The sequence below is a fragment of the Rhinoraja longicauda genome, chromosome 31 (assembly GCF_053455715.1).
Source record: "Rhinoraja longicauda isolate Sanriku21f chromosome 31, sRhiLon1.1, whole genome shotgun sequence".
Classification (NCBI taxonomy): domain Eukaryota; kingdom Metazoa; phylum Chordata; class Chondrichthyes; order Rajiformes; family Arhynchobatidae; genus Rhinoraja; species Rhinoraja longicauda.
This window is the reverse complement of record NC_135983.1, coordinates 19,805,938-19,829,971: the sequence shown is the minus strand read 5'-3', so window position 1 is coordinate 19,829,971 and position 24,034 is coordinate 19,805,938. Positions and strand designations below refer to the sequence as shown.

General features: G+C 45.5%; 1 protein-coding gene across 2 annotated transcripts in view; it reads left to right on the top strand.

Annotated features, from left to right (window-relative positions):
- LOC144608553 (laminin subunit gamma-3-like) overlaps positions 1-24,034 on the top strand; it is a 98,030-nt gene that overhangs the window by 27,616 nt on the left and 46,380 nt on the right. For both annotated transcript variants that reach the window (XM_078426489.1, XM_078426488.1), the window contains exons 2-3: positions 8,086-8,390; positions 18,796-18,926. In XM_078426489.1, coding sequence (XP_078282615.1) covers positions 8,086-8,390; positions 18,796-18,926 — 436 coding nt within the window. The remainder of the gene's footprint in view (positions 1-8,085; positions 8,391-18,795; positions 18,927-24,034) is intronic.

Here is a 24,034-nt window from a genome sequence, read left to right as displayed (position 1 = left end):
CAAAGTGTAGCGGGAAGCCAGAGGATTGGGAAACTTTCAAAGGCCAACAGAAAGTAACAAAAAGGGCAATACAGGGTGAAAAGATGAAGTACGAGGGTAAGCTGGCCAAGGACAGTAAAAGCTTTTTTAGGTATTATAAGAGAAAAAGGTTAGTAAAGACAAATGTGGGTTCCTTGAAGGCAGAAAGAGGTGAAATTATTATGGGGAACAAGGAAACGGCAGAAGAGGTGAACAGATACTTTGGTTCTGTTTTCACTAAGGAAGACACAAACAATCTCCCAGATGTACAAGAGGACAGAGGATCTAGGGGGAACCTGAAAGAAATTTGCATTGGGCGAGAAATAGTATTGGGTAGACTGATGGGACTGAAGGCTGATAAATCCCCAGAGCCTGATGGTCTGCAACCCAGGGTACTCAAGGAGGTGGCTCTAGAAATCGTGGACGCATTGGTGATCATTTTCCAATGTTCTATAGATTCAGGATCAGTTCCTGTGGATTGGAGGGTAGCTAATGTTATCCCACTTTTCAAGAAAGGAGCGAGTGAGAAAATGGGGAATTATAGACCAGTTAGCCTGTCATCGGTGGCGGGGAAGAGCTGGAGTCAATTATTAAAGAGGTAACAACGGCGCATTTGCATAGCAGTAAAAGGATTGGTCCAAGTCAGTATGGATTTATCAAGGGAAACTCCTGCTTGACTAATCTGGAATTTTTTGAGGATGTGACAAGTAAAATGGATGAAGGAGAGCTAGTGGGTGTACTGTATCTGGACTTTCAGAAAGCCTTTGATAAAGTCCCACACAGGAGATTAGTGGGCAATATTAGAGCACATGGTATTGAGGGTAGGGTATTGAGATGGATAGAGAATTGGTTGGCAGACAGGAAACAAAGAGTAGGAATAAATGGGTCCCTGTCAGAATGGCAGGCAGTGACGAGTGGAGTGCCGCAAGGCTCGGTGCTGGAGCCGCAACTATTTACAATATATATTAATGATATTAATGATTTAGGTGATGGAATGAAAAGTAACACTAGCAAATTTGCAGATGACACAGAGCTGGGTGGCAGTGTGAACTGCAAAGAGGATGCTAGGAGGTTGCAGGGTGACTTGGACAGGTTGAGTGAGTGGGCAGATGCATGGCAGATACATATAAAATTATAAAAGGACTGGACAAGCTAGATGCAGGAAAAACGTTCCCAATGTTGGGGGAGTCCAGAACCAGGGGGCACAGTCTTAGAATAAAGGGGAGGCCATTTAAAACTGAGGTGAGAAGGAACATTTTCACCCAGAGAGTTGTGAATTTGTGGAATTATCTGCCACAGAGGGCAGTAGAGGCCAAATCAATGGATGCATTTGTTAGATAGAGCTCTGGGGGCTAGTGGAATCAAGGGATATGGGGAGAAGTTGGGCACAGGTTACTGATTGTGGATGATCAGCCATGATCACAATGAATGGCAGTGCTGGCTCGAAGGGCCGAATGGCCTCCTCCTGCACCTATTTTCTATGTTTCTATGTTTCCAGAATGTAGATAAATGTGAGGTTATCCACTTTGACGGCAAGAACAAGGAGGCAAATTATTATCTCAATGGTGTCAGATTAGGAAAAAGGGGAGTGCAACGAGACCTGGGTGTCCTTGTATACCAGTCACTGAAAGTAAACATGCAGGTACAGCAGGCAGTGAAGAAAGCTCATATGGCCTTCATAAGAAGAGGATTTGAGTCTAGGAGTAAAGAGGTCCTTTTGCAGTGGCACAGGGTCCTGGTGAGACCACATCTGGAGTATTGTGTGCAGTTTTGGTCTCCTAATTTGAGGAAGGACATCCTTGCTATTGAGGCAGTACAGCGTAGGTTTACGAGGTTAATCCCTGGGATGGCGGGACTGTCATATGAGGAAAGATTGGAAAGACTAGGCTTGTATTCACTGGAATTTAGACGGATGAGAGGGGATCTTTTAGAAACGTATAAAATTATAAAAGGACTGGACAAGCTAGATGCAGGAAAAATGTTCCCAATGTTGGGGAAGTCCAGAACCAGGGGCCACAATCTAAGAATAAAGGGGAGGCCATTTAAAACTGAGATGAGAAAAAACTTTTTCACCCAGAGAGTTGTGAATTCGTGGAATTCTCTGCCACAGAAGGCAGCAGAGGCCAATTCACTGGATGAATTTAAAAGAGAGTTAGATAGAGCTCTAGGGGCTAGTGGAATCAAGGGATATGGGGAGAAGGCAGGCACAGGTTACTGATTGTGGATGATCAGCCATGATCACAATGAATGGCGGTGCTGGCTCGAAGGGCCAAATGGCCTCTCCCTGCACCTATTTTCTGTGTCTATGTTTTCTATGAATAGTAGTTCATTGCAGCACATGCTTTACATTAGTAACGGGTAAAGGCAAGGTCAAATCAGAAGTGAAAGACCTTTATCGGAGGAGGATAATTTTGATGAAAAAGATCTGGTTTGGATAACCAGATAGCGTCAGGTAAAATGGAAATGTACCAACGGTGACTTTTAATATCATACATATTCTAGGATATTCCCAAAAGGGGAAAGGTACAAACCAAAGCCAGCACTCCATGGATGAAAAAAAAAGATAGAGAATATGATGAATCAAACAAAACCTAAAGCAAATGGCATGTGTCAGATGAATAATTCAAATGAGATGCAGGCTGAATACAATGAGGAAATGAAAAGGAAAAACAACCAAGGCAAAGAGACAATATCAAAAGTACAATTTGTGCAACAAGGAATGCAAAATCTTTGTTTGGCAGGTAACTTGTAAACATGAGTGTACAGTTAAAACCAACAACGTCATTCACATTGAGATGTGAGGGGCCTGTGGAAATACCTATTAAGTACTTTACATCTGTCAAAAAGAGGACATTGAAAGAGAACGCTGCAAAAATCTGAGAGCAAGGGGAGGCAATTGAGCTAATGGACAGAAGAGGAGAAAATACAAGAAAGACTAGCTTGGCTTAAACAAGTTAATTTATCAGAGCGGAGGGAAATGGGGGTTGGAGGTTGCAGAAGAGTTAGCCATAGGGCGGTACAGTGGCGCTGCGGTAGAGTTGCTGCCTTGCAGTGCCAGTAACCCAGGTTCAACCCTGACCGCAGTTGCTTATCTGTATGGAGTTTGTACGTTCTCCCCGTAACCTGCGTGGGTTTTCCCCAGGTTCTCCAGTTCCCTCCCACACTCCAAAGACGTACAGGTTTGCAGGTTAAATTGGCTTGGTATAATTGTAAATTGTCCCTGATTCCACACTGTATCTCTTACCTAAACTAAACTAATCTTCTGAAGGATGGTAGACATGGGTGTTCTGCTTGGGTTCCTCACAATCACTACTTTTTTGATATTTGTTACTGACAGGCTACGACCGTACAAGGTAGAAATAAAAATATTGCAGATAATACCAAACTTTGAGGGGAGAAGGACAGGAACAGACAACAAAAGGGCATAGGTAAGTTGGCAGATTGGTCATGTATGTCGCAGGTGAAATTTAATAGGGAGAAGAGTGAAGTAATACATTTTAGCAGAAAGAGGATATAAAAAAAATGTGGACCAGACGACATAATTCCAAAGATATGAAGTAACAAGGGGACCTGGGTTTACATGTACATAAATCCTTGAATGTGGCATGACTGGTTGAGAGAGTGGCTAGTAAAGAATGTGATGTCTTGTGGTATATCAATGGAAGCACAGGGTTCAAAAGCAAAGAGATTATGTTGAGTCTTTACAAAACCCTGGTCGGCGTTATATCCATTTCTGTATAGTTCAAGGGCCAGTAAACACATTTGTAGATAGACACAAAAAGCTGGAGTAAATCAGTGGGGACAGGCAGCAAATCTGGAGAGAAGGAATGGGTGACGTTTCCCCATTCCTTCTCTCGAAATGTCACCCATTCCTTCTCTCCGGAGATGCTGCCTGCCCCGCTGGGTTACTCCAGATTTTTGTGTCTATCTCCGGTTTAAACCAGCATCTGCAGTTCCTTCCCACACATTTGCAGAGATGGGTAAATGACACTGAGGCGGTGGTGTAAAGAAAGGTTTTTTTGAAATGCAGGAAATTTGTTAAAATTCAGAACTCACTTGCTGCAGGGATGATGAACGGAACTAATGAGGTCTTTCAAACTGGAGAAACACGGAACTGCAGATGCAGGTTTACAAAAAACCCCCCACAAAGTGCTGCATCAAGTCAGGCGGTATCTCTGGAGAACATGTTGAGACCTGAGTTACTCCAGCACTTTGTGTCTTTCTTTCAAAAGAGAATTGAATGGGCGCTGAAAATTGAATAGCAGATCTGTGGGGAAAGCAGGAGAATGGGGCAGACGGAGTTGCTCTTCAAAAAGCTGGCATGGACTCAAAGGGCTACGTGGCTTTCAATGCCATAATAGTTACTGGGACGAGCACGGCTCTGGCACAGTTAAGGAGCCAAACCGCTGGCAGGCTAAATGGTAGGTGAACATATTTAAGGACAAGATGGTTTGGGTGTAGCTGAAGCACCTGCCAATGAGGTGCAAATGAATATCTAACAAATCCAGAGCTCCCTGAATAACAAAATAGCAACAGTAGAAGGTAAAAGCAAGGGAAAAGACAGCATATGCCAAGTGGTGGGTTGTAAAGGCAAGAGAATTGCAGGGGAGGTGAAAATTTACAGGAGGGGCAAATGGCGCCAATGAGGGCCAGTGTGTGGAACTAGGGAATTGCTGGAGTAGAACCAACACAGATGTGATGGGCCGAATGGCCTTCTTCGGGGTGTAACTGGTGTATGATTTTGCGATTTGATGATGTTTCACTTGTTTAAACATAGCACCAAGTCCCACTAACACACTGAAATATTGCATTTACAATTAAACAAGCAAACTGTGTAGGAGGTTTGGATAGACTGACTCAGTGTGTCAAAAATATTCTGAGAATTCTATCTGGAATTGTGCCTTTTGAGATTTTAAACACAAAGTAAATAAAACTAACACCCACGCGTTGTAAACCACGTCTGTTGCTGTCTGGACTCTGAAGATCAATCAGTGTGGTGACCCTTTGGCTGTCTCGGCTGTGACCCCCCTGACCCTGTGGCCAGTGGTGATTGATCATCTGCTCATTTCCCTCAAATTGCTTTCTTTGATTGCTGCTGCGCTGTTATTAATATTAATTTGGGGACCTTTCTTATTTGATCAGAATATCCCTGTACCATTAATAATAAAAAGGTTACGATGGAGCAACAGTTGGGTTTTAAGTTTTAAGGCTGTCAGTTGAGCTGCTAGAATCAAGAGCTGAAACAGGATTAAATTAAAACATAAAGTGCTGGAGTAATTCAGCAGGTCAGGCAGCATCTGTGGAGAGAATGGATAGGTGACGTTTCGGGTTGGGGCCCTTCTGCAGATTGATTAGATGAAAAATCACTGCCCTCAGGGTTTAGCATTTTTTCTCTGCCCTGAATGACTGATCCCTTGCTCTGATACTGGTCACCCAGTTCCAGACATTTTCCAGGCATTTACTTTACTTTAGACTTTAGAGATACAGTGCGGAAACAGGTCCTTCAGTCCATCGAGTCTGCGGTCCGCGCCGACCAGTAATCACCCAATACACTGGGACTATCCTCCACATTGGAGCCAATTTTACCGAAGCCAATTAACCTACGAACCTGTACATCTTGTACAGTGTGGGATTAAAACCAGATCACCCGGAGAAAACCCACACGGTCACAGGAAGAATGTACAAACTCCGTACAGACAGAACCTGTAGTCGGATTGAACCTGTGTCTCAGGCATTGTCAGGCAGCAACTCTACCACTGCGCCTAATTTTCAGAGGAGTTACAACCCTGTCAAGGTTGTACCCTGTCATTCTTACAACCCTGTCAAGATCAATAAGAATTTTGTACAATTCTATGGGATCACTACTCATTGGTCTAAACCCTGCTGAGTATTGGCAAATGCACTTAATCTCTTTTCATATGACAAACTCACCTTCCTGGGAATCAATTTTGTAAGCCTTTGCAGTACTCTCTTTCACAAGTATTTCTTATGTCCATAAGTGATAAGAGCAGAATTAGGCCATTCGTCCCATCAAGTCTACTCTGCCATTCAATCGTAGCTCATCTACCTTTCCCTCTCAACCCATTCCCCTGCCTTCTCCCTATAACCCCTGATGCCCATATTAATCAAGAATCTATCTATCTCTGCCTTAAAAATATCCATTGACTTGGCTTCCACAGCCTTCTCTGGATGAATTCCACAGATTCACCACCGCCTGACTAAAATCCCTCCTCATCTTCCTAGAGGAACGTCCTTTAATTCTGAGGCTATAACCTCTGATCCTAGACTCTCCCACTCGTGGAAACATCTTCACCACATCCACCCTGTCCAAACCTTTCACTATTCGGTAATTTTCAATGAGGTCCCCCCTCATCCGTCTAAACTCCATCGAGTAGAGGCCCAGTGCCATCATATGTGAACCCACTAATTCCTGGGATCATTCAGGTGAACCTCATCTGGACCCTCTCCAGCACCAGCTCAAATTTGGGGCTTGATATCTTGGATAAGGATAACATGGAACTGCGGACATTCCTGTGGTGGTTTGCGAGGACCCTCTGCTGTAAAGGTTCAGGGTGACGTTGGCTTTAGCAGTCTCAAAGAGACCGTTTCTTGCCCTTGCGCGAGTCTCGCGTTGCTCCAGCAGAAGGCTTAGCGTGAGAACGCCTTGCTTGGTAACGTGAAGGTCGTCCCTTGGTGAGGTTTGTGGAGCAATACACAGACCTTCTACTCAGTAGGGCGGCCCAGCAACTCCGGCTCTCTTCCTTGCTGCCCCTCTCAGTTTCCAACCCAAGGCAGATTTATCACCCACCCATGAAGGGTGCTGCTTGTTGTCGAGGTCACTAACGTAAGAGACAACACCAGCAAGTTTCTAAGCTGCAGTTTGCACTTCCGATCGAACGCACCAGTACATCTATCCAGCAGCTGGAACTGATCATCACCAGCTGATTCATGGCTGATCCCTGTAAACGGCGCTGGGGAAGCAAATGTCCTGCCAGTTGTGGGATTCTGAGACGGCCCAAATTGGAACAGGGTTCTGTCTGCAGGTTCCATTCCCTGAGTGGAATGAATTATGTAGCGAAAAACAAACTGCCAGACAAACTCAGAAGGTCACGCAGAATCTGTGGAGGCAAAAGGATGGTCAATTTTCAGGATTGAGAGCCTGTTTCAGGACTGAGAGGGTAGATAGGCAGTACTCAGACATGAGAGGGAGAGGTGAGGTAGGTGCTAAATGGAACCAGATGAGGAGGGATTATCATCCCCTCCCACCATCTGTCACTCCCTATCATTTATTTTTTATATACTGGCTATCATCCCGCTCTACTTTCAATCTTTCAATCCCAATGCAGGGTGTTGATCCAAAACATGGATCATCCCTTTGTCTCCACAGATGCCGTTTGACCCACTGAGTTCTTCTAGCAGTTTGTTTTTTGCTCCAGTTTCCATCGTCTCCAGCGGCACCAGGTATTTATAGAGTAGAACACAGACAGCTGGAGCAACTCAGCAGGTCAGGCAGCATCTCTGCAGTACGTAGATAGGTGACGTTTGGCTTGGGTTCCTGCTTCACGTCTGATTCCAGTTCCTTGTGTCTACATGTATTAACAGAGCCTGTTTACCACAGCAGAAAGGCACTCGATCCTTCACCTGAAAATAATCAAACTAAAAATGATGTAAGATCATGTAGGGATTTAAAGCTCGGCCATAGTTTGGGTAATAATTCCAGAGCTCAGGGCCTATCCATCCAAGAGGCTCGACTGTCAATGACCAGCAATGAAAGTGGGTGTTGCCCAAGTGGCTGGATTTGAGGAGTGCAAATACCTGGGTCATTTGTTGGGCTGCAGTTGGTTGCAAAGTTTGTGAATGAGGAAGGCAACGGAAGGATTTGACATGAGGGTAAGTGTTTAAATATCCATCATTTCAAGTTCTTCTGAGCCTGCTTCCTCTCATCGACACAAAGCTGGCTGCTGTGTCCAGGCAGTGCGTCACCAAAGACAGGCCACAAGGAGAGGGGTGCCGTTTATAAATGTTCCCAAGCAGAGATGCAAGTTTTTTTGTTCTTCCATATTATAGGAAAGTCATTTGAGATCACCTACGTCCGACTGAAGTTTCACACCAGCAGGCCGGAGAGCTTTTCCATCTATAAGAGGACGAGGGAGGATGCCCCATGGATTGCCTACCAGTATTACAGTGCTTCATGCCGTCAAACATTCCACACCTCCGCCGGGGCCTTCCTCCGTCCCGAGGATGAAGAGCGAGTGGCATTCTGCACCGAGGAGTTCAGCGACATCTCCCCACTGACCGGAGGGAACGTGGCCTTCTCCACCTTGGAAGGGAGACCCAGCGCTTACAGTTTTGACACCAGCCCCACGCTGCAGGTAACCATATCCTTGATCACAAGGGAGATTTTTGCGATAAAATTTATAGACAATAGACAATAGGTGCAGGCCATTCGGCCCTTCGAGCCAGCACCGCCATTCAAAGGTTGAAAGGCTGGAGCAATTAGGCTTGTATACACTGGAATTTAGAAGGATGAGGGGGGATCTTATTGAAACATATAAGATAATTAGGGGATTGGACACATTAGAGGCAGGAAACATGTTCCTAATGTTGGAGGAGTCCAGAACAAGGGGCCACAGTTTAAGAATAAGGGGTAGGCCATTTAGAACGGAGATGAGGAAGAACTTTTTCAGTCAGAGAGTGGTGAAGGTGTGGAATTCTCTGCCTCAGAAGGCAGTGGAGGCCAGTTCGTTGGATGCTTTCAAGAGAGAGCTGGATAGAGCTCTTAAGGATAGCGGAGTGAGGGGGTATGGGGAGAAGGCAGGAACGGGGTACTGATTGAGAGTGATCAGCCATGATCGCATTGAATGGCGGTGCTGGCTCGAAGGGCTGAATGGCCTACTCCTGCACCTATTGTCTATTGTCAATGTGATCATGGCTTATCATTCTCAATCAGTACCCCATTCCTGCCTTCTCCCCATACCCCCTGACTCCGCTATCCTTAAGAGCTCTATCTAGCTAACTTTTCTTGCTAACTTAAGGGTTGGCCGTGGCTTGATGGGAAGCTGGTTCATGTCCCGTTCAAGACATCTCAGTTCTGTTATCCTGGCTGACACTAAATGAGGTTGACCTGATTAAATGGGTGCTGAAGGAACCACTGCAGTGTTGGCTTTGGAGACTTTTATGTGAGACATCAAACGGCCAAGTCGATGTAAAAGATCTCACGGTGAAATAACGAAGATAAACCTCTTCCCATTGACAAAACGTATCCTTCCACAAAAGTGAAGCAACAACCTAGTAATTTATCACCTTTGTGCTTGTTATGTGGAAATTGGTTGCCATGTTTCCACCATTACAACACATAAAAAGGACTTCATTGGCTCCATATTTGTTTGGATTTGAAAGAAAAGCAAGTCTTTTACTTTTTCCTACAGACTGCACACTAGGCTATAAGAAAACGACCACGCTGGAGATTGGGGCAGCTGCTATTTTGAGACCCCATTGTCAGCAACATACACTCCTTGCTTGCTTGTGATATCATTGATTGAAGTATACCTCTCCATAGATACTGCAATTTACAGGAGAGGCACAGCAGGGATGCAGAGTAATATTTGCTCTCAACATTGTTCAATTGAATACTGCCAATAGTATAAGTTTTCTGTGGATGCGTGTGGGAACACACACAGGCGCGGAGACAAAGATTTTTTTGTGAGAGAGAGCAGATAGGTTGATTTCCCCTGACTGACCCTTTCACCCTTAATAAAGCAGTCCGATCTGCATCTGAACAGCATCCTGTAAAGCACACTATAAGCCCTCTCATTTCCTCTGCTTCTCTGATTGAAGTTTGCCAATTAAAGGGAGATTCAGGGTAATTCTTCCTGCAGACTTGTGTGGGAATTGTTTTCGAGATTGCCTCAAGATACCGCTACCACATTAAAGCTCTTTGCCCAAGACGAGATGCTGATTACCTTTAAAGACACACTTCAGACAGGAGAGTTGGCTGGTAATTAAGGTCAGGGTTTCTCACTGCCTCTTGACCTTCCCCTACTTAAAAATCGCAGCACTGGCTCCCTTCCAGAACATGGACGACCAGTTCACAATGGCTGATCAGTCAGGGATGACCCACACACTCATCCGTCCAACTGCCGCTCCAATTACTTAATGATAAACGTGGGTAGATTGCAAAAGATAACCAGATGTGGTATTTCCTCCAGTGCCACAGTGTATGTGACAGAGGGAATTGTATCTCCAGCACTGTGCTGTGCTCCAGAATGTGGGAAACCATCTTCCTGCTGATGCCCCGGGCAACTTGTGATGTCTGAACCCAGAGCAACTCCGAGCAACGTTTCCTCACAGCTGAAGGACAGTGCAAATGATTGATTGCTTTTCTTTCATCTGAGTTAGCAAGTATCTCGTGTGTGACCAAGTCCCACACTGGATACTTCAGCATGTAATCCAGTCTGAGACTCCCAGTGCCAGAACTGGCCATGTATTGCAAATGCTGTCCTTCAGCCAGCCCTTAACCCGAGGCTAAACCTGGCCTACTTGGCGGTTGTAAAGTAACATATGGTCAGTGCGTCATGAAGATGCAACAGAGCTCTCCCTGAAGTTGTGGGTCACTATCCATCAACCAACATTACTAAACCATTTTGTGTAGGAAGGCACTGCAGATGCTGGTTTACACCGAAGATAGACACAAAATGCTGGAGTAACTCAGTGGGTCAGGCAGCATCGGTAGCGCAGCGGTAGAGTTGCTGCTTTACAGCGAATGCAGCGCCGGAGACTCAGGTTCAATCCTGACTACGGGTGCTGCACTGTAAGGAGTTTGTACGTTCTCCCCGTGACCTGCGTGGGTTTTCTCCGAGATCTTCGGTTTCCTCCCACACTCCAAAGACGTACAGGTATGTAGGTTAATTGGCTGGGTAAATGTAAAATGTGAAAATTGTCCCTAGTGGGTGTAGGATAGTGTTAATGTACGGGGATCGCTGGGCGGCACAGACTTGGAGGGCCGAAAAGGCCTGTTTCCGGCTGTATATATATGATATGATATGATATCTCTGGAAAAAAGAAATAGGTGATGTTTTGGGTCTGAAGAAGGGTCGTGACCCGAAACATCACCTACAGTGCCCTCCATAATGTTTGGGCCAAAGACCCACAATTTGAGATTTGTATTAGAAAAAAAATCAAGTGTGGTTCAAGTGCACATTGTCAGATTGTATTAAAGGTCATTTTAATTTCACCATGCAGAAATTACAGCTGTGTTTATACATAGTCCCCCCATTTCAGGGCACCATAATGTTTGGGACACATGGCTTCACAGGCATTTGTAATTGCTCAGGTGTGTTGAATTGCCTCCTTAATGCAGGTATAAGAGAGCTCTCAGCAACTTGTCTTGCCTTCAGTCTTTCCATCACCGTTGCAAACTTTTATTGCTGTTTATCAACATAAGGACCAAAGTTGTGCCGATGAAAGTCAAAGAAGCCATTATGAGACTGAGAAACAAGAATAAAACTGTGAGAAACATCAGCCAAACACTAGGCGTACCAAAATCAACTGTTTGGAACATCATTAAGAAGAAAGAGAGCACTGGTGAGCTTACTAATCGCAAAGGGACTGGCAGACCAAGGAAGACCTTCACAGCTGATGACAGAAGAATTCTCTCTAGAATAAAGAAAAATCCCCAAACACCTGTCCGACAGATCAGAAACACTCTTCAGGAGTCAGGTGTGGATTTGTCATTGACTACTGTCTGCAGAAGACTTCATGAATAGAAATACAGAGGCTACACTGCAAGATGCAAACCACTGGTTAGCCGCAAAAATAGGATGGCCAGGTTACAGTTTGCCAAGAAGTACTTAAAAGAGCAACAACAGTTCTGGAAAAAGGTCTTGTGGACAGATGAGACGAAGAGATTAACTTATATCAGAGTGATGGCAAGGGCAAAGTATGGAGGAGAGAAGGAACTGCCCAAGATCCAAAGCATACCACCTCATCTGTGAAACACAGTGGTGGGGGTGTTATGGCCTGGGCATGTATGGCTGCTGAAGGTACTGGCTCACTTATCTTCATTGATGATACAACTGCTGATGGTAGTAGCATAATGAATTCTGAAGTGTATAGACACATCCTATCTGCTCAAATTCAAACAAATACCTCAAAACTCATTGTTCGGCGGTTCATTCTACAGCAAGATAATGATCCCAAACATACTTCTAAAGCAACAAAGGAGTTTTTCAAAGCTAAAAAAGGTCAATTCCTGAGTGGCCACGTCAAACACCTGATCTGAACCCAATTGAGCATGCCTATTATATGCTGAGGAGAAAACTGAAGGGGACTAACCCCCAAAACAAGCATTAACTAAAGATGGCTGTAATACAGGCCTGGCAGAGCATCACCATAAAAGACACCCAGCAACTGGTGATGTCCATGAATCGCAGACTTCAAGCAGTCATTGCATGCAAAGGAGATGCAACAAAATATTAAACATGACTACTTTCATTTACATGACAATGCTGTATCCCAAACATTATGGTGCCCTGAAATGGGGGGGACTATGTATAAACACTGCTGTAATTTCTACATGGTGAAATCAAAATGTATAAAAATAGCTTTTATTAAAATCTGACAATGTGCACTTTAACCACATGTGATTTTTTTCTATTACAAATCTCAAATTGTGGAGCACAGAGACAAATAAATAAGTGATGGGTCTTTGTCCCAAACATTAAGGAGGGCACTGTATTCCTTTCCCCGGAGATATTGCCTGTGCCATTGAGATACTCCAGCATGTTGTGTCTATCTTCTTACTAGACCAGATTGTTGGTCATTAGCACATTTAAGCTTGCAAAACGTAGCTGTGCATAAATTGGCTGCCATGTTTCCCACATTATATCAGTAGATCAGTGGTTGTAAAGTACTTTGGAACTTGCATTGTTCTGAAATATCCTTTATCCTTCTTATTACGTCACACTGTGGTCTTGTCTCTCCCTATCACTGTCATCTGTCCCAGCACTGTAATTCTCTTAGACAGTCTCGTTCTCGAACTGTGGCCTTTAGCTCCCCCTTGAATTTAATCACTGCATCACTGGCAGCTGTGTCTTCCGCTACTTCAATCCACGTACACAAAAGGATTTTGAGGAGAGGTCCAAATAAACTATTCTAATCATTTCTCACATGGGATGTTTAATTTCAGCCTCACGTAAACATATTTTAATATTTCTACTCATGTACATAAAGACATGATCAAAATTCTGTGGACTCACTGGGTTCTGGATCCTAACTGTTTCTCACTATCAGCTTTGAGATATTCACTGTTTTACTAATGAAACACTCCTTTGCAACATGTACTTGTTAAGATGTATTTTTTACTCTCATTTTTTTCAATGCTTTTTTTCCAGTTTCTCTCTTTACCTCCTCCACAATTTGTGTTTTGTCGCTTGTTCATATGTTTATACTTCATTAAATAATCATTCACATTTGGGAATAAATTGACCTCTATTTCACATATTTGCAATTATACATGGGGAAAACAATTCTGCAAAGGCCAGTGAAATGCAAAACACTTCCAAGGAAAATATCCTTCCTCTTTTCAGGTTTCACCATCACAAGAATGCGAGAAAACACGACCAGATGTTCACTTGCCCCTGAACCCTGCCCCTTCATTCAATATGATCATGGCTGAAGATAGACACAAAATGCTGGAGTAACTCAGCGGGACAGGCAGCATCTCTGAAGAGAAGGAATGGGCGACGTTTCGGGTCGAGACCCTTCTTCAGACCGTGGCTGATCTCTGCTCGTCCCCAACTCCTCATCTCTGCCAGTTCCCCGTAACCCTCAATCCCATGTTTTTTCACATATTTATCTTTCTCCACCTTAAATAACATCTAAAGATCTGACCTCCACCACCCTTAGGAGCAGAGAATTCCAGAAAGTCATTATCCCCTGAGAGACGATCTGTTTGAAATGACCGGCCCCTTATTTTAGTAGCTTTGGTCCCTTGTTTGTGACTCTCGCTTGGAAAATATCTCAACATCTCCCATGTCAAGCCTCTTTGAACAAGGTCATCTCTCATTCTATTAACCTCCCAGGAATATAAATTCAAATTGTCCAACCTCTCTTGAAAGGGCAACCCATCTCATCTTATGAATTAACCTGGTGATTCTTCTTTGGACTGCCTCTAATGTCACTATACCCTTTCTTGATAAGGGGAATAAAACTGTGCATGTTATTCCAGGCGTGACCATACCAACAGCCTGTGTAATTGAAACTAGTCTTAATCTCTAACCCCTTTGTAATAAAACCAACAGATTGTTTGCTGCCTTATCTACTTGTTGGATCAGCCAGCTAACTTGTTGTGATTCATGTACTAAGAACTGAGATCTCTCTGAATGTTGCACATTTGCAGTCTCCATGTAGATAATAATCCACTTTCTGATTCCTTTTACTGATATCTATGTGACAGCCAATTTTTGATCCATGCTAACGCACTTCCTCCAGTATCTTGACGTCCTAATTTATGCACTAGACTCTTGCCAAATGCTTTTTTGAAATCTAAATACCGTTACATCTACAGGTTCCCCCTCCATCAACTTTTCTTCTCGCATCTTCAAAGAATTTGAACAGAAACTACAGTCACAACCTGTATATGATTTATACGTGCTGAAAGTTATCTACAAGTGCAGACATTATTTTTTACGAACTAGAACATGTTTTCAAGTTAAAGGCATTTTTTCTGAAAGGGAAAGGAAATAGTTCAAGAAATTTGCTAATCTGCTTTGTTTCATTTTAGTTTCTTCTTCTTCTTGCGTTTGAGGCAGCAGAAATTATGTAAAGCCCTCCAGGCACTAGCCAGTGCAATGTGCTGTTGTCAAGGGCCGTGAGGTCTACCCCTCCACCAGGGGGATGGAGGACAGTGCAGTCGAAAATGACATGCTGCGCTGTTTGCTGGTCTTCTCCACACACGCAGGCTGCTGATGGACGCAACCCCCAACGATGCATGTTGGCGTTGAACCGGCCGACCCCTGTGCGGAGCCGGTTCAGGGCGACCCACTCTTTGCGGGCATGTCTGAGCCGGGTGGGGCTGTGGTGTTCAGTGCGACAGTAAATTGAGGAGGTCACGATGTCTGTTCCCAGCTGGTTCTCCATGCTCCTAGTATGTTGAAACCGGAGCCACAGAGCGTCGCTGCGTGACGGGAGAAAGGGTGACGAGATGACAGGCGTTGAGGTCCCAGTTGCTGTGAATCCTGGGCGAGGTGGTGCAAAGGATGTTTGGCGTCCGATGGGGCCTTGCACACCAGCCCATGAGTGAAGAACTTTTTGCGAAGCTTGGCGGGTGCGATACCTGCGAGCACCGGCAGGAGACGTCGGAGTAGGGCGTAGGCAGCCAGTGATGATCCGCATGGTGTCGTTGAGGGTGGTGTCTAGCTTGCTGGTATGAGCGCTGCGGCACCATGCTGGGGCGGCGTACTCAGCGGCGCTGTATACGAGTGCAAGAGCATTGGTTCGAAGAGTAGATGTCCTGGTGCCCCATGACGATCCGGCCAAGCAACGCAGGAGGTTGTTCCGTGCCGAGACTTTAGCACAGAGAGCTTCAAGGTGTTGCTTGTAGGTCAGCTGCCGTTCTAGTTTCACCCCAAGGTATGTGGGAAATGGGTTGTAGGGTAGGGGTGACCCATTGAGGGTGACGGTTAGCTGGCGTTGAGCTTCCTTGTTGTTCAGGTGAAAGGGCATTGTGGTGGTTTTTGCCATACTCAGTTTTAGTCTCCAGGCCTTAAGGTAGCCCGCGACAAGTTCCATATCTGCCGAGAACACATCCTCAACATTTGACCAGCTCTTGTCCGAGTGCAGTAGGGCCAAGTCAATTGCGTATCCATACTGGCGCGAGGTCGTGCGTGGCAGATCGCTGATATAGAGATTGAAGAGCATGGGGACTCCTAAGCATGGAGCCTTAGGGGACTCCATTTCTTAGGCGTCGCAGTCGGCCAGATTGTCCGTCGCTGGTCTTGAGTACAAAACTGCGGTTGGCAAGGATGTTGGCAAGGAGTCGCCCTAAATGACAGTCATTTTAGTTTAGTCACGTCAGAGCAACTTGGTTCCAGATACTGAACAAATCAAAACTTCCAGAATTTCTGTTTACCTGTTTGTGTTGTGTCCATAATATCCCCGCTGGACTAGGTCTGGGCATCTCAGCCATATTTACAGAAGTTAATTACTGTGGATTTTAGAAATCGCAAACAAAGGAAAAGATAACAAGGGAATGGAAAGCCTGGTGTGGCTGCCTGTACAGAGAGAGAACTTTTCAGGCTTGGACCCTATGCTGAACGATTATCAATCTGTTTGCCTGACTCACTTACCAAATTAAAAAAAAGACATGTTACTGATTGTGGTCCAGTGAGTCTGTTTATAAATTGACTAAGGAGTAGGAGATTCACACATGTGTAAAAATATACTCTTGGAACTTACCCAAAACAAGACACCTTACCCCCAATGAGATGGAGCAAACCCCTCATACAAAAATGTTGGAGGGCCCAGGGTGGAATGGTCATACGTTGTTCAACCCCTGATCGAATCTCCAGCAACCTCTGTTTTTCCTTCAAGATGTTCCTGAAAACCCACAACTCTGGCCAAACATTTCGACATCTGTTCCGATGTTTATGTTTTGTGACTCTGAACATTTTTCTTTGATATTGTTCCTCTGAAGTGCCTCAGGGTGTTTTGCTGCATTGAAGGCACTGTATAGATTATTGCTTTTGTTATACTGCGAGAAGAATGTTGTGGCATTGCGATCGGCCTTAATCTGATGCCCCTACCCTCCAACCTGTCCATGCCAGTGGCAAATACTCAAAATGGAACTGAAGAACTTGGAATCTTCCTCCATTCTTCTGGATACAGCAACTCTGCTTTTATTGTTAGCTGTTTTTTTTAGTGAGAGAACATTTACTGTCAGATGTCTTGGACATATAATTCACCTGATCAGGGTTTGGCTTTGCTGCACAACAGTGATGGGCACAACTCTGCTGGCACAATGCTGGGGGTTTTATTGTATGAGCTTTATTTTAGTTTAGTTTAGTTTCGAGATACAGAGTGGAAATAGGCCCTTCGGCACGCTGGGTCCACACTGGCCTGCGACCCCCGAACACCAGCACCAGTGCCAATTTACAATTTTTACTGAAGCCAATTAATATACAAACCTTTACGTCTTTGGAGTGTGGGAGGAAACCGGAGTAACTGAGGAAAACCCATGCCGTCACAGGGAGAGTGAACAAACTCCATACAGACAGCGCCTGTAGTCAGGATTGAACCAGGGTCTCTGGCGCCGTAAGGCAGCAACTCTACCGCTGCTCTTGGCTCCTTTTTCTCCACTTGTTCGCCCGTTGCAATAGCATTAAGGCCAATCGAGAAACAAGTGTGCAGAATTGAACTCCCGTCTTCCGTCGGATGTTTTCACACCTTATTTTCCTTTATCTCTGTATCTCCCTGACTCTCCGTCTAAAGAAGGGTCTCGACCCGAAACGTCACCCATCCCTTCTCTCCAGAGACGCTGCCTGACTCACTGAGTTACTCCAGCATTTTGCGTCTATCTTTCATGCAGAATCGGATCATTCTGGCTTGTTCTGTCCTTTTGAGTCCTTTTTATAACGTACAGAGGAAACGAGCACTTTTGGTGCCCTAATTACTTTTTATGGACCCATTGTCCATTAACCTGTCATCCCTGGTAACGAGAGGCAGTCACCGAAGGTTGGCTTGTTTGTGTCCCGTGAGTGAACTTAAAGCAGGACATGAGGTTGTGCCCTGCTCTCCTGGCCTGGTGTAATAAATGCTTCACTTAATCATTTGTTTTCATTGGCTGTGTAGCAGTTACACAGTGTACTGAAGCTTTCTGGATCAGACTGTCTGAGTGCTTCTGCAGGTCAAGTTACTGCCTGTCCATCATTCATGCAGATGAGCATCTCCCGATCCCCATCCTCACGGGACCATGGTTTGTCAACAGTTGCCCACCACCAGCCCACCCACTGCACTTCAGTCAACGCCCCTGAAACAACAGGCAGCTTGCATGGAAACATCCATTCATAAGATGTGTGCCAGTCGCCGGGAAATTCAGTCCATTGCCTCCCGCACATCTGGGAACAGAGGGGATTGTAGCCGCCTCTCCCTCTTCTGCCCACTCTCTCCTCCCCCTCTCCTTGCCCCCACTCTCCCAGCCACCTTATCTTCCCCCCTCTCCTTACCTCTCTCCTTTCCCTCTCTTCTTCTCCCCCCCTCATTCTTTATTCCCACTCTTTCCCTCCCCCTCTCCTCTCCTTCTCCCCCTCCCTTGTCCTCCAACCCCTCCAACCTGCTCACGTATCCATCCTACACCCTCATCACCTATCCCCTTCCTACTACCCATCTCCAACCCTCCATTCCTATCCACCTCTCCTACCCCTTCATGCCCCCCATTTCCAACTCCCTTCTCCAGCATCCCTCTCCAAAACCCTCGCCTATCTCCCCTCTCCAAACCTTTGCTCCAACTCTCTCCAATCCACCCTTTAACCTCTTCTGCTCCCCCTCTGTTCACTCCCTCTGCTCACTCCCCCTCCTACATAACCTCTCCAATCCCCCCTCCAACATCCCCTACCTACTCTTCCCCTGCTCCCTCCTTTCCTACCCTGCCCCTTCTCCTACCCTGCCCCCTCCTCCTCCTCCTTCTTGCACCCCCCTCGTCCGCCTTGCAATACCACCCCCCCCCCCCTCCCAATCCTTCCTGCCTTTACTTTCTGACCAGGTGCGTTTCTTTCATTGCAGGAATGGGTAACGGCCACCGATCTGCTCATCTCCTTAAACCGACTGAACACCTTTGGCGACGATCTCTTCAAGGATCCCCAGGTCCTGCGGTCCTATTATTATGCCATATCTGATCTGTCTGTGGGAGGCAGGTAATTATCCGCTGCCCCTTCAGTCTTTTCTCCACAGTGTGTTGATCTAATCTTCAGGTTGGTTGAATGATCTAAACTGAGCATCTTCCTCACAACGAAGATAGACACAAAATGTTGGAGAAACTCGGTGGGACGGGCATCGTCTCTGAGTTACTCCAGCGTTTTGTGTCTATCTTCTGTTTAAACCTGCATCTGCAGTTCCTTCCTACACATCTTCCTTACAGTGTCAGCTCATCCACTTATCAATCCGCTCGTTCAACAATGTCGCTGTTACGTAAGTTCAAAAAGTTGCCAGAACCAAGAGGCAAATCTATCAGCAAGGCCAGTAATGTTCTCTGCGGAAAAGGGAAGCTGGGCATTGCCTGATGATTGATGTGAGGTTATTGGAGTGTTTGTTAGTGCAGGCATTTGCGATGGTGGGGACCCATAAACATAAGATAATCGTCAATAAGGCCAAGAGAGAGTTCAGGAGAATGGAGAGTTCCTTCAATGGAGCCTGGAACTCATCACCATCCAGAATAAAAATCTTGGCTGACTTTAAAGCTGGATAATTACAGGGAAATGAAGGATAATTGATAGAAGTTGGGTGGGAATTAGGGTTGAAGTGCTTTAAATTGTGTGAAGCGCCTGTCTGGGATATGAATTGTCATAAACAAACGCAATGATAGTCCTCGGAAAACCCTGGGCAGGTCACATCTGTCATGGGCGAGTGTGGTGAAAACCAACCCTAACACAAATGTGCACTCCAAATGTAAAGCATTATAAACAGTTTGTAGTGAGTCACTTTCCTCACCATAATTACCCTGCACTGCTAGTACTCAAGGATGCCCTGAACCTCTCCAGGAATGGATGACTGATTTACTGAGTAAGGGAGAGGATTGGGATAGTGGAAGTATTGGTAATGCCAACACAGGTTGTTCAAATTTAAATCACGGGTCATTAAGGTGGATAAATCCCCAGGCGCTGATGGGATCTATCCCAGGTTATTGAGAGAAATAAGAGTGGGATTTGTGGGAGCCTTGACAAAGATCTTTGCCTCTTCTCTAGGCACAGGTGAGGAGTTGAGAGTAGTCAAGTCAAGTCAATTCAATTTTATTTGTATAGCACATTTAAAAACAACCCACGTTGACCAAAGTGCTGTACATCTGATTAGGTACTAAGAACGAACATACAATGGCACACAAACATAACAGCACATACATAAACAGTTCACAGCACCCCCTCAGAGGGCCTCGAACGCTAGGGAGTAGAAATAGGTTTTGAGCCTGGACTTAAAGGAGTCGATGGAGGGGGCAGTTCTGTTGGGGAGAGGGATGCTGTTCCACAGTCTAGGAGCTGCAACTGCAAAAGCACGGTCACCCCTGAGCTTAAGCCTAGACCGTGGGATAGTCAGTATATATAATAGTCAGTAGTTAATGTTGTTCTTTCATTTAAGAAAGGAAGTAGAGAAAATCCGGGGAGTTATAGGCCGGTGAGCCTCATGTCAGTGGTAGGACAGCTAATGGAGAGGATTCTTCAGCACAGGATTTACTCCATTTTGGAAAGGAATGGGTTATTCAAGGACAGTCCGCATTGCTTAGTACACGGCAGGTCATGTCTTACTAACTTGACTGAGTTTTTTGAGGAGGTGATTAATGAGGGATGACCATGGATGTTATCGATATGGATTTTAGCGATATGGATTTTGATAAAGTCCCTCACGGTCGGCTGTTACAGAAGATTAAAATGTCCGAGAGAATCAGTGACTTGGTCGTATGGATTTGGAACCGGCTTACTGGTAGAAGACAGAGGACCACGGTGCAAGGACAATATTCAGGCTGGTGGTCTGTGACCAGTGGAGTTCCGCAGAGATCTGTGCTGGGACCGCTGCTGTTTGTGATATACATATATATATATATATATGACTTGGACGTAAACGTAAATAGGTTAGTTAGTAAGTTTGCAGGTGACAATAGTGGGGTCGCAGACTGTGAGGAAGGTTGTCAAAGTGTACTACAGGATTATAGATCAGTCACACAAATGGGTGGGGAAATGGCAGTCCAAGCAAGTCTGAGGGTTGCACTTTGGGAGGTCGGATGTAAGGGGAAAATATACAATTAATGGCATGATCCCTAGCAGCATTGATGTGCAGAGGGTCCATGAATGCAGCAACACAAATAGATAGAGTGGTTACTGTGGATAGGGTGAGCAGCTTTAAATACCTGGGAGTCCACATCACAGAGGATCTGACATGGACAACACACATTGCCGTACTGGTGAGTAAGGCAAGGCAGCGCCTTTACCACCTCAGACAGTTGTGGAAATTCAGAGTCTCTCTGAGGATCCTTCATTGCTTCTACTCTGGGGCTGTAGAAAGCATCTTGTCCGGGAACATCACAGTCTGGTTTGGGAACTGCCCAGGACAGGAAGGCTCTGCAGGGAGTAGTGAGTTCGGCTGAACGCACTATGGGAACTACACTCGACCCCTGCAGGACCTATACATCAGGAGGTGCAGATCCAGAGCCAGCGACATTATGGGGGACCCCTGCCACCCCAGCAATTAACTGTTCCAGCTGCTACGGTCAGGCAAACGCCTCCGCTGTCACGCTGTGAAAACAGAGAGGATGAGACGGAGTTTCTTCCCACAGGCCATCAGGACTGTTAACTCTCATATCACCAGGGACTAATTTAATTTACTGTATTCATTTATTTTTTGAGTTAAAATTTTTTTTTCTATTCTGTTTTGTAGTTTAGCACAATCCGCAGGCATTGCCACTTTCATTTCACTGCACATCTTGCATATGTATGTGACAAATAAACTTGACTTGACTTGACTTGGTAAAGAAAGCATATGGTATGCTTGGTTTCATAGGTCAGGGCACTGAGTTTCAGGGTCAGGAAGTCATGATGCAGCTTTATAAGACTTTAGTTGTGCCGCATTTGGAGTATTGCATGCAGTTCTGGTCGCCCCAGTACAAGAAGGACATGAAGGCTTTGGAAAGGGTACAGAGGATATTTACCAGAAAGATGCCTGGATTAGTGGGTATTAGCCACAGGAAGAGGGTGGACAGACTTGTTTACTCTGCAGAGCTGGAGGTTGCAGAGAAACCTGAGAGATGTATGTAAAATTATCAGAGGCATAGATAGGGAAGACGGTCAGAACCTTTATCCCCCAGGATTGAAAAAATCAAATGCGAGCGGGCATCCCTTTAAGGTGAGGGAAGCAGTATAGAGGAGATGCTCAGGGCAAGATTTTTGCACTGAGGGTGGTGGGTGCCTGGAATGTGTTGCCAGGGATGGTGGTTGAGGTAGATAGGATAGTGCATTTAAGAGACTTTTGGATAGGCATATGAATATTGAGGGAATGGAGGGATGTGGATTATGTGCAGCAGATAAGAGCTGGTCTTGGCATCACGTTCAGAACAGACATTGTGAGCCGAAGGGCCTGTTCTATATTCCCTCTTCAGTGTCATCTTGGGGTGGTACTTTGCAAGCTACCTTGCATCTTAAATGTTTTAGTTCCTTATATTTGGAGATAATATTCTCGTGAGTTGGGGCTCAAAACTGTTGGAAGATGCCGCCCAGGTATTTTGACCAGTTTCGAGTGAACAAGGCTGTCTTGATGCATCAGCTGGAAGCAGCTAAATGATGAATGGACATCTGGCAACTGCTCATCTGTCCAAATGAGAACCAGATGTAAGAGAGGAAAATGTGGAAAACAATTATATCCAGAAGGCTAGCTCGTTCTGGATAGTTGGAGGGATAGTCATCCACTCTTTCATAATCTGCCCTTCATGCTCGCTCTGCTTTTCAACACATGCTCTCATTCCTTCTCCACATTGTCTGCCTCTCTACGTCCTTCACTCTCAATTTTGCTCCCCTCCTCGCTGTGTTGCTCTACCCTCTATCTCTTGCTTTCTTTTTGCCTAATTCTGTCTTTCTCTGACAATGTTTGTTTTGTTTGTCTTTGCCTTTATTTTTTCGCCCTTTTCCTTCACTCTTTCCCTCCTAACTCGCTCTCTGTTCCATTTTCTCTCTCTTCCTTTCCCATTCGTGCTTTCTTGGTCTCAGACAGACAGACAGACATGTTTACCACATCAAACCATTCTGTGATCCAATGTGCCGCCACAAACATCCTTTAATGCCTCCACCCCCTCGGCTGCAGGCAATGGAATAAACAAAACAAATTAAATCCCAGGCCAGGCCCGTAAATCTGACTGAAGCAGAGAGGATGGTGAGGTGAGTAAATGATGGCGGAGTCAGGGCGAGGGGCTGCGGATTCATCTGGCTGCTTTGTAGTGATAACAGCTGGTTACACTGTTCATGGCCCAGATTTCTTTCCAAGTCCACCTTAGATGAGAAGCTGGCGATTGTTGTCATGGCAACTGGGAGTCCCTGGTGAAATGTCCAGGTGCTACCGAAAATGCCCCAGTACTGCCGCTATGATCTATCTCACTGGCCAAGATACTCAAAAACAATTCTTCTGTTCTTGCTCATGTCCATCCATCTTTGACTTTTGCCTCACAAAATGTCCCCTTTGATAAACATACTTTTGTAGCGACCATGGAGAATGGTCTAGGTCGTCGAACCCTCGGATTGGCCAGCGAGGTCACGTGGGAACGCGACCATGGGGATTGGTCCAGGGAAGGACATCGCTGATTGGTCAGCGATGTCATGGGTGCGTTTGGCGCCCGATTGAGTTAGTTCGTTTGAGTCTTCAAGGAAGACAGTAAGTTTATATTGGTTGTCCTGCGACTTGTTGTTTTGATTCTGTATTCGTGTATTGCGGTTGCAATAAACTTCATCCACAACTACAAGTCTCGGACTCGCCATATTGGTGACCCCGAACGTGATCTGGACGATCACCGACTGAGAAAAACCCGACGCCTCGTTGACGATGACTGAGCAGGGCACACCGGAGTCAAGCGCGGCGGACGTTCATCTTCCGTTATTTTGGACGTACGCACCGCAAGCTTGGTTTATCCACGCCGAGGCCCATTTCCATATAAAGAAGGTGTCGGATGATTCCACGAAGTATTTCTACCTCGTCAGCGCGCTATCGCCGGACACAACCAAGCGCGTGATGCGGTTCATAATAAATTCACCTGCGGAAGACAAGTATGAAACCA